Here is a 12,338-nt window from a genome sequence, read left to right on the forward strand (position 1 = left end):
TGGGTGAATTGTGGGTTGCGTACGTCCGAGGGGCACATGTAGCCTGTGTGTCTGAAGTAGCGGTTATGTTGCGTAAGGGTGTGCTGATATTGAACTTCGGTTGTGTTTTGTAAATGTCTATGTATCAGTGTATCATGTCTTGCCACACACATGCCAAATTTCCTTGTATTGATGAGGACAATACAACTTCTTGTATCTTGTATCTTGTATTTTCTTTCTCATCTTCAGTCTCATTTGAAAATAAGAGGGTGGAAGGCGGAAGTAGCCATGACAAGTTGTGTGTGCTTACCTCTGGTGTCCACCTGCTTGAGACACCTGTCGAGGATGACCGGTATGTTGTCCTGGGACAGCTGCTGGTCCAGCAGTGACTTGCCGCTTTGCTGCACACACAACACAGCCATCACTCACTGCCGTCAGGCTCTCACACAGTCCCCACATGTAGCACAACACAGCCATCACACAGTCACCACATGTAGCACAACACAGCCATCACACAGTCACCACATGTAGCACAACACAGCCATCACACAGTCACCACATGTAGCACAACACAGCCATCACACAGTCACCACATGTAGCGCAACACAGCCATCACACAGTCCCCACATGTAGCGCAACACAGCCATCACACAGTCACCACATGTAGCACAACACAGCCATCACATGTAGCACAACACAGCCATCACACAGTCACCACATGTAGCACAACACAGCCATCACACAGTCACCACATGTAGCACAACACAGCCATCACACAGTCACCACATGTAGCACAACACAGCCATCACACAGTCACCACATGTAGCACAACACAGCTATCACACAGTCCCCACATGTAGCACAACACAGCCATCACACAGTCCCCACATGTAGCACAACACAGCCATCACACAGTCACCACATGTAGCACAACACAGCCATCACACAGTTCCCACATGTAGCACAACACAGCCATCACACAGTTCCCACATGTAGCACAACACAGCCATCACACAGTTCCCACATGTAGCACAACACAGCCATCACACAGTTCCCACATGTAGCACAACACAGCCATCACACAGTTCCCACATGTAGCACAACACAGCCATCACACAGTCACCACATGTAGCACAACACAGCCACCACATGTAGCACAACACAGTCATCACACAGTCACCACATGTAGCACAACACAGTCATCACACAGTCACCACATGTAGCACAACACAGTCACCACATGTAGCACAACACAGCCATCACACAGTCACCACATGTAGCACAACACAGCCATCACACAGTCACCACATGTAGCACAACACAGCCATCACACAGTCACCACATGTAGCACAACACAGCCATCACACAGTCACCACATGTAGCACAACACAGCCATCACACAGTCCCCACATGTAGCACAACACAGCCATCACACAGTCACCACATGTAGCACAACACAGCCATCACACAGTCACCACATGTAGCACAACACAGCCATCACACAGTCACCACATGTAGCACAACACAGCCATCACACAGTCCCCACATGTAGCACAACACAGCCATCACACAGTCACCACATGTAGCACAACACAGCCATCACACAGTCATCACATGTAGCACAACACAGCCATCACACAGTCATCACATGTAGCACAACACAGCCATCACACAGTCACCACATGTAGCACAACACAGCCATCACACAGTCACCACATGTAGCACAACACAGCCATCACACAGTCACCACATGTAGCACAACACAGCCATCACACAGTCACCACATGTAGCACAACACAGCCATCACACAGTCACCACATGTTGCACAACACAGTCATCACATGTAGCACAACACAGTCACCACATGTAGCTAGCACAACACAGCCATCACACAGTCATCACATGTAGCACAACACAGCCATCACACAGTCACCACATGTAGCACAACACAGTCATCACATGTAGCACAACACAGCCATCACACAGTCACCACACGTAGCACAACACAGTCATCACATGTAGCACAACACAGCCATCACACAGTCACCACATGTAGCACAACACAGTCACCACATGTAGCACAACACAGCCATCACACAGTCACCACATGTAGCACAACTCAGTCACCACATGTAGCACAACACAGCCATCACACAGTCACCACATGTAGCACAACACAGCCATCACACAGTCACCACATGTAGCACAACACAGTCATCACATGTAGCACAACACAGCCATCACACAGTCACCACACGTAGCACAACACAGTCATCACATGTAGCACAACACAGCCATCACACAGTCACCACATGTAGCACAACACAGTCACCACATGTAGCACAACACAGCCATCACACAGTCACCACATGTAGCACAACTCAGTCACCACATGTAGCACAACACAGTCACCACATGTAGCACAACACAGTCATCACATGTAGCACAACACAGTCATCACATGTAGCACAACACAGTCATCACATGTAGCACAACACAGTCCCCACATGTAGCACAACACAGTCATCACATGTAGCACAACACAGTCACCACATGTAGCACAACACAGTCACCACATGTAGCACAACACAGCCATCACACAGTCACCACATGTAGCACAACACAGTCATCACATGTAGCACAACACAGCCATCACACAGTCCCCACATGTAGCACAACACAGTCATCACATGTAGCACAACACAGCCATCACACAGTCACCACATGTAGCACAACACAGTCATCACATGTAGCACAACACAGCCATCACACAGTCACCACATGTAGCACAACACAGTCACCACATGTAGCACAACACAGTCATCACATGTAGCACAACACAGCCATCACACAGTCACATGTAGCACAACACAGCCATCACATGTAGCACAACACAGCCATCACACAGTCCCCACATGTAGCACAACACAGTCATCACATGTAGCACAACACAGTCATCACATGTAGCACAACACAGTCACCACATGTAGCACAACACAGTCACCACATGTAGCACAACACAGTCATCACATGTAGCACAACACAGCCATCACACAGTCCCCACATGTAGCACAACACAGTCATCACATGTAGCACAACACAGCCATCACACAGTCACATGTAGCACAACACAGCCATCACACAGTCCCCACATGTAGCACAACACAGTCATCACATGTAGCACAACACAGCCATCACACAGTCCCCACATGTAGCACAACACAGTCATCACATGTAGCACAACACAGTCATCACATGTAGCACAACACAGTCCCCACATGTAGCACAACACAGCCATCACACAGTCACCACATGTAGCACAACACAGCCATCACACAGTCACCACATGTAGCACAACACAGCCATCACATGTAGCACAACACAGCCATCACACAGTCCCCACATGTAGCACAACACAGCCATCACATGTAGCACAACACAGCCATCACACAGTCCCCACATGTAGCACAACACAGCCATCACATGTAGCACAACACAGCCATCACACAGTCACCACATGTAGCACAACACAGCCATCACACAGTCACATGTAGCGCAACACAGCCATCACACAGTCACCACATGTAGCACAACACAGCCATCACACAGTCACCACATGTAGCACAACACAGCCATCACACAGTCACCACATGTAGCACAACACAGCCATCACACAGTCACATGTAGCACAACACAGCCATCACACAGTCACCACATGTAGCACAACACAGCCATCACACAGTCACCACATGTAGCACAACACAGCCATCACACAGTCACATGTAGCACAACACAGCCATCACACAGTCCCCACATGTAGCACAACACAGTCATCACATGTAGCACAACACAGTCATCACATGTAGCACAACACAGTCCCCACATGTAGCACAACACAGCCATCACACAGTCACCACATGTAGCACAACACAGCCATCACACAGTCCCCACATGTAGCACAACACAGCCATCACATGTAGCACAACACAGCCATCACACAGTCCCCACATGTAGCACAACACAGCCATCACATGTAGCACAACACAGCCATCACACAGTCACCACATGTAGCACAACACAGCCATCACACAGTCACATGTAGCACAACACAGCCATCACACAGTCACCACATGTAGCACAACACAGCCATCACACAGTCACCACATGTAGCACAACACAGCCATCACACAGTCACCACATGTAGCACAACACAGCCATCACACAGTCACATGTAGCACAACACAGCCATCACACAGTCACCACATGTAGCACAACTCTGCCTTTATCTTGTGTCCCTTCTTGTGTCCACCATCTTGTCCACCATGACAGATCCCTCAAGTCTTTTACCTGGACTAAAGGCCCAGCTTCCTTCTACTCGGACATTTACCAACAATCTTCAACCTTTCTGCTTCTTGTGTAGAATGGGAATTTTGTGCTGAATTAATTATGTGAATAACACCTATATCGCTGAATATATTATATGAACAACGCCTACATCAATCTGAAAAATTAATTGAGAAACAAATTCACACTCTGCACTGGAAGCAGTGCTGCTGTTGATTTTTGGTATGGGTCCAAGTGGATGCATTCTCTATTCTTCCCATGTAACAGTCTGAATGGACTAATCATCCATTAGCTACCTTTAATGCAGCGTGCTCCCAGCACTATTCAGTCCCACCTACGTCTTCATTGGGTGGCAGTTTCTGAATGCACATCCAATATTTGGACCTGGGCACAAGTTGTATTACTAAAGTAAACAGAAGAGAATACTTGCATAACCACATGCCCAGTTCTTACAGCAGGAGTTTTTAGAATAGCAAGGTCTGCTTTCACTGAAGCTACAGTCCAACCTGCCCTGTATGCTGACCTCTCTACAGTCCAACCTGCCCTGTATGCTGTCCTCTCTACAGTCCAACCTGCCCTGTATGCTGACCTCTCTACAGTCCAACCTGCCCTGTATGCTGACCTCTCTACAGTCCAACCTGCCCTGTATGCTGACCTCTCTACAGTCCAACCTGCCCTGTATGCTGACCTCTCTACAGTCCACCCTGCCCTGTATGCTGACTTCTCTACAGTCCAACCTGCCCTGTATCCTGTCCTCTCTACAGTCCAACCTGCCCTGTATGCTGACCTCTCTACAGTCCAACCTGCCCTGTATGCTGTCCTCTCTACAGTCCAACCTGCCCTGTATGCTGTCCTCTCTACAGTCCAACCTGCCCTGTATGCTGTCCTCTCTACAGTCCAACCTGCCCTGCATGCTGTCCTCTCTACAGTCCAACCTGCCCTGTATACTGTCCTCTCTACAGTCCAACCTGCCCTGTTTACTGACCTCTCTACAGTCCAACCTGCCCTGTATGCTGTCCTCTCTACAGTCCAACCTGCCCTGCATGCTGACCTCTCTACAGTCCACCCTGCCCTGTATGCTGACCTCTCTACAGTCCAACCTGCCCTGTATGCTGACCTCTCTACAGTCCAACCTGCCCTGTATGCTGTCCTCTCTACAGTCCAACCTGCCCTGTATACTGTCCTCTCTACAGTCCACCCTGCCCTGTATACTGTCCTCTCTACAGTCCAACCTGCCCTGCATGCTGTCCTCTCTACAGTCCAACCTGCCCTGTATGCTGACCTCTATACAGTCCAACCTGCCCTGTATGCTGTCCTCTCTACAGTCCAACCTGCCCTGCATGCTGACCTCTCAATGACAACCACCTGCACATTAGACCACCCAAACATATCCCCAACAAGGTTTTCCCCCCAAAATAATTCCCCTTCCATGGTGACAGGCCTGTCCATAATGACCACTTTTGGTTTGTCCCTTGGGCGGTGGTTATAGACAGGTTGGACTGTGCTGACAACCCATACCTGCACGCAGCCTTACCTTCATGGCGATGGTCACAGCGTCAAGGATGCTCTTTGTGTCCCTCTGCAGGTTGGCCTGTATGTAAAATGTCCTGAAAAATACACACAGGCTTTGTCCTTCCTTGTTTTCCAAACACAATTTTAAATTAAAAACATACTTTTCAAATCCTCAGGTGCCTGTGATTTCAATCATCTCTGAACTATCTCTCTCTGGGGTAGTTAGGTTGGTTCAGAAATAGTTTATTTGTACGTGTATGCGCATGTGTGTGCGTATGTGCGTGTAATTCCCAAAACAAACATGCAACTTGCTCCTCTCCCTATCTTCTCCCCATTGCCGGTAAATTTCATTTTCTACTAAATAAAATTAAACTAGGCAAAACAATTATTGCACCCATTTTCATACCCAACTACAGCATTCATTCCCGTGTCAATTCATTCAAACTTTCTATTCTATTAAAGGCCCTTCACTTGGCTATCTGGCATTTTTTTTCCAAATAAGGGTACCCCCAAAATTGACCTGACACAAACGTAAGGTATCAATTAAAAATCAACGAAAATTCAGAATTGGCAAAACTTAGCAACCGTTACAAACGAGGAGAAAGCCAAATGAAGTATCCATGCAGAACAGGTTGTTCTGATTCGCTATCTTGCGCATTTCCTGCGTTATGTTATTTCTACTGTTGCAGGTGTCGATCGCATGAGCGGTCAACAAGGGGAGGTTTTGCATCAATTTTGAAGGGTCATGGTCATGTCATGGTTCCCTTCAAAATTGACACAAAACCTCCCCATTTTGACTGCACAGGGAATTTTTTCTAGGCCTTATGGGTGACTGAAAGAGTGAGAGTGACAGGTAGTATACTGACTGTCCAGGGGAGCTGACGACAAAGCAGCCGCCCTTCTCTATACACAGAGGGCAGGAGCCACTCTGGGGATCCTGCATGCCTGTACAAAACACAGAGAAAGAAAGACGTTACATTATACATACACTATCAATATCCTGTGGATCAGTGTTTTCTAAATGTGTACCAACTATCAATCAATCAATCAATCAATCAATCAATCAATCAATCAATCAATCAATCAATCAATATGAGGCTTATATCGCGCGTATTCCGTGGGTACAGTTCTAAGCGCAGGGATTTTTTAACTTTTTTAAAAAAAATTTTAATGCAATTTTTATCGCGCACATATTCAAGGCGCAGGGATTTATTTATGCCGTGTGAGATGGAATTTTTTTTTACACAATACATCACGCATTCACATCGGCCAGCAGATCGCAGCCATTTCGGCGCATATCCTACTTTTCACGGCCTATTATTCCAAGTCACACGGGTATTTTGGTGGACATTTTTATCTATGCCTATACAATTTTGCCAGGAAAGACCCTTTTGTCAATCGTGGGGTCTTTAACGTGCACACCCCAATGTAGTGTACACGAAGGGACCTCGATTTTTTGTCTCATCCGAAAGACTAGCACTTGAACCCACCACCAAGGTTAGGGAAAGGGGGGAGAAAATTGCTAACGCCCTGACCCAGGGTCGAACTCGCAACCTCTCGCTTCCGAGCGCAAGTGCGTTACCACTCGGCCACCCAGTCGGTCAAACCAAGTTTTAATAACACAGAAAAGGTTTATTTACGATTGAAAACTGGTTAACTACCAGAAATAACCAGTTAAGGGCAGCACTAGCAGATATTGACAAATCAATCGACTTAATCATGTCACAATGTTCAAATTGTTCTTTATGTCAGAAGGAATCACATATGAACATTCACTTGGCGTTGTATTTTTAAAAAAAAAATTAAGGGTTGGGGGTAACGCACTGCAACATGTTTTCTTTCAATTCTTGCTGGCGCAGCTTTATCAAACAATTAAAATGCGTCAGCAGTTCCTTACATCATTGCAATCGTTAATGGTAAACTATTATCATGCCAAGTACATCTTATTTTCATTTCATCTCAAATCATGTACTCACGGATTTGTGTGGCCTTTCGCAAGTCAACATGATCCAACTTCAAGTCCTGAAATGTTAAAAGCAATTTCTCACTTTTTCTTGTTTGCAGCAATTTTCAAAAAGACCATAACATCTAAAAACATTTTTTGTTTTAAATGCATTGCGTTCTGTACGATTGAAACAAAGGAAAGAGATACACAGATGCACTTGGACGCAGACAAACTGACAAACACACACACACACACACACACTGTCGTGTTTTTCCTTTCGTCACTCTCAGTCGCAAAGGAGACACAACGATTTGTGTAGGTTCTGTAGATTTATTAACAGCTGGAACAACGGTGACAATATCTCTCAGCACAGTGTAAGAAAGAACAAGTGCAAGACTGGTAAAGAACAACAATACGTGTGCGCAGCCCTACTTATATAGTTAATGGACATACGAGAATATTCGGGAAACATCGACACTAATCTGGTTAGATCTACACAGTTCCATCTGTTCGATGAGCGTCTACGCTTACGTCATGAGTGACTGCGCACTTAATCAAAGTAAGTTCTATAATGTTCCATTCGATTCCAGTGGTATCTAGCGATCTCCACAACACCTCCCCACCTAAACTGATGCTACTCCTCAAGCTTCAACAGCAAAGTCTCTCTGTGGGTTTGCGTGTTCTCTTTGACCGTCTTGGATTGTCTGGTCCATACTCTGGAACGGATGGAGTACCTTTGGGTTTGGTCTGTCTCCGAGTTTGTGGCACAGTTTCCAAGATCTCCATGGGGTGATCTGTTACAAGTTCAGAAACAGTGTCCACTTCCTCACCAGGTTCATTGTCTTCCTCAGTGGTGTAGCGTGGCTGTAGCTGTTCCCAGTGTCGTCTCCATACTGGACCATGAGGAATGACCATGACGTTGAAGCAGCGAGTACCCAGAGACTTCTTGATGACTGCTGGTACCCATCGGGGTTGTTTGTCTCGGCGAGGTCCATGGTACAGAGCATACACAGGATCTCCGGCCTTGTACTGTCTGGTTACCTTGACGACAGCTTTCAAGTCTGGAGTAATCTGACACTAGGATGCCTCCTTGTGGATTTGGCTGTAGTTCCTTTCTGCAGCCGTGAGAGTCTTGGACACGTTGGCGATTGGGCGCTCGCTTCCATCTGGATAGCGATGAAATAGGACTGCTCCAATTCCAACGTTGGACGCGTCACAAGCTAGTCCCAAAGTCTTGTTTGGATCGAAGTGTACCAGAACTTGATCCGAGGAAAGCATATTTTTCAACTGTTCAAATGCTGCCTGTTCCTCATCTTCCCACTTCCAGGGGTTCGCCTTCTTCGTCAGGCGGTAGAGCGGCTCTGCCATGCTGGCCAGGTTAGGGATGAACTTCCCGTAAAACTGAACTGAGCCCAAGAAAGACTTCAAGCTTGAGACGTCCGTAGGGGCTGGCATTTTCAAAACTGCCTCGACCTTCGATCCTTTGGAGATCCCTTCGGCCGATAAGGTATGTCCAAGGTATTCCACACTGGCTTGTGCGAACTCGCACTTTTCACGACGACATCTGAGTCCTTTGTCGTTCAGACGAGTGAGCAAACGTTCCAGGTTGCTCAGGTGGTCGTTGGCGTCCTTCCCGCTGACGAGTATATCATCTTGGAAGACGGCAACACCAGGTAGATCACAGGTCAGGTTTTCCATGATCTCTTGAAAGTAACCAGGTGCTGACTTTATCCCGAAAGGAAGTCGTTGCTGCAGGAGTACCCCACGGTGAGTGCTGAGGGCTAGCCTGCGTTGACTCTCTGGTGCCAGCTTGATCTGGTTGTAGGCATCAGCAAGATCGATCTTGGTGTATCCGAATCCACCTCCTAGCTTCTGCATCAGTTCCTCTGGGAGTGGCAATGGATGACGGTGATCTTCAAGCTGATCATTGATGCCCACTGAGTAGTCACCACAGATCCGTAGCTTGGGCTTCAGGGTGCCCGAGGTTTGTGCCTTACGAATTGGTACCACTGGCGTTCCGTATTCGTTGAACTGGACTGGCTTCCAGACTCCTTTGGCGATGCCTTCTTCGTAGCCTTTGGCGAGGTCATCACGAAGAGCGAAAGGTACCGGACGTGCCTTGTGAAAAACCGGCTTCGCATCAGACTTGAACTTCACGTCCAGTTCGAAGTCCTTGAGACATCCCAATTCTTGTTTGAAGAGATTTGGGAATTTATCAGACAGTCTGTGACAATCTCGTTGCAGGGCAGCATAAGGCGCGTTGGAGGTCGCTGGATGCGTAGGTTTTGCACCCTCACTCTTAGCGTGACTCTCTATGCTCCTCAGTCCTAGAGCATTGTCCACAGAAATTCCCAGAGTCTGGATTGCGTTGCGTCCTAGCAGATTCAGATGAGGGATCTTGGTGACGATGTACGGAATTGAGCTTTGCTTACCAGTCACTGGATCCTTGGTTTGGCCCATGAAAGTTCCCAGCACGGGCAGGTCGTGCTTGCTGGCAGACTCGTAACGATGTGTGACGTCATCCAGCTTCGGTTTTCCTAGTTGTCTCCAGACCGGAAGAGAAACAAAATTTCCCGTAGTTGCGGTGTCCAGTTCCATGGTGAACTGTCGGTCCTGGATTGTTATGGGTACATCCAACCTAGGAGTATCTTGGGGAACTTCACCGAGGATCGCGTTGACAAGCTCTGCTTTCGTGACTCTCTTCACGGAAGCCTGGGAATGTCGTTCCCGATTCTGATGTTGCTTTTTTCTACAGACAGCTTCCAAATGTCCTGTGACGTCACAGTATCGGCATTTGGCTTCTTTGTAGGGGCAGTCTGTTGCTTTGTGGGCCTTTCCACATCGGTAGCACTTCCTGTCTGTGGAATTAGACTGCTTGTGGTTCTTTCGTGGACCCGTAGTCTTGTTCTGGTGGACCTTGTTGACTGGCATGGTCTTGGAACCGTAGACAGTTTCCTTGGCAACCTTCGCTGCGTCTTCAGTCTCAATCGCGACTTGGACAGCACGTGCGAAATCCAGCTCTGTGTCCTTGATCTTGAATAGAGCCTTTAAGACAGCCTCATTGTTGACAGAACATATGAATCTCTGTCTCAGAGCTTCGTCTTGTGGGTTTTTGATCGAAGGAAAGTCACAGGTAGCGGCGTCTTGGCGTATGCGCGCTGCTAACTCCTGGAGAGTTTCGCCTGGCTTCCGTTTCATGTCACTCCAGAACTTGAAACGTTCTCGCACTATGAAGAGTTTTGGGTCGAACTGTTCTTTCATGAATTTGACAATTTCGTCCATTGTCAAACTGTTGATGTCCTTGGGCGGATTTTGCTGAGTAGCCAGATTTGCCAGTTGTTTGTAGACCGTAGCAGTCTGATTCGTCAAGAAAACTTGAGCCTTGCGCTGCTCCGGCACGGAGTTGGCGACCACAAACGTGCAAAATCTTGACCAGTAGTCAGGCCACAGTTCCGATGTTGCATCAAACGCAACAAAAGATGGGATTGCAGCTGCCTGTGTAGTAATGGGAAAACGTAGATTCGAAGCACTCGGATCGTCGTAGCTTTCCTCCCTGGCAGAAGCTGCGGCACCACTGAACACTTTCATCATCAACTCCATCTGGTGCATGTGTTGCTCCATATCTTCCTTGTGCTGGCGTTGCTGTTGCTCCAACTGCTCCCTTAGAAGCGTTATCAGCTGCTCTGTTTCCGTCATTTTGCAGTAATAAGTCACTCCGAATAGACAAGGGAAGTAACTGTCGACGACGCCAGTTGTCGTGTTTTTCCTTTCGTCACTCTCAGTCGCAAAGGAGACACAACGATTTGTGTAGGTTCTGTAGATTTATTAACAGCTGGAACAACGGTGACAATATCTCTCAGCACAGTGTAAGAAAGAACAAGTGCAAGACTGGTAAAGAACAACAATACGTGTGCGCAGCCCTACTTATATAGTTAATGGACATACGAGAATATTCGGGAAACATCGACACTAATCTGGTTAGATCTACACAGTTCCGTCTGTTCGATGAGCGTCTACGCTTACGTCATGAGTGACTGCGCACTTAATCAAAGTAAGTTCCATATCCTTCCATTCGATTCCAGTGGTATCTAGCGATCTCCACAACACACACACATACGCACACACACATAAACACACACACAAACTAACAAAGCATTTTACAGGTAACAACAGCCATCTCAGTACTATAGCCTCTTCATCCCAGTGCCCGACTGACAGTTGAAGAGGTTAACCGGCACGGTTGGCCTAGTGGTAAGGCGTCCGCCCCGTGATCGGGAGGTCCTGGGTTCGAACCCCGGCCGGGTCATACCTAAGACTTTAAAATTGGCAATCTAGTGGCTGCTCCGCCTGGCGTCTGGCATTATGGGGTTAGTCCTAGGACTGGTTGGTCCGGTGTCAGAATAATGTGACTGGGTGAAACATGAAGCCTGTGCTGCGACTTCTGTCTCGTGTGTGGCGCACGTTATATGTCAAAGCAGCACCGCCCTGATATGGCCCTTCGTGGTCGGCAGGGCGTTAAGCAAACAAACAAACAAACAAACAAGTTGAAGAGGTCTAT

General features: G+C 47.5%; 1 protein-coding gene across 1 annotated transcript in view; it reads right to left on the reverse strand.

The window, feature by feature from the left end:
- The window catches only part of LOC138969514 (arf-GAP with Rho-GAP domain, ANK repeat and PH domain-containing protein 1-like), a 134,973-nt gene that overhangs the window by 30,011 nt on the left and 92,624 nt on the right, over positions 1–12,338 (reverse strand). Inside the window, exons 27-30 of the mRNA XM_070342329.1 lie at positions 7,812–7,857; positions 6,702–6,780; positions 5,858–5,930; positions 290–380 (exon numbers count right to left, since the gene is read on the reverse strand). Coding sequence (XP_070198430.1) covers positions 290–380; positions 5,858–5,930; positions 6,702–6,780; positions 7,812–7,857 — 289 coding nt within the window. The remainder of the gene's footprint in view (positions 1–289; positions 381–5,857; positions 5,931–6,701; positions 6,781–7,811; positions 7,858–12,338) is intronic.

Source organism: Littorina saxatilis, linkage group LG6, assembly GCF_037325665.1.
Source record: "Littorina saxatilis isolate snail1 linkage group LG6, US_GU_Lsax_2.0, whole genome shotgun sequence".
Lineage (NCBI taxonomy): Eukaryota > Metazoa > Mollusca > Gastropoda > Littorinimorpha > Littorinidae > Littorina > Littorina saxatilis.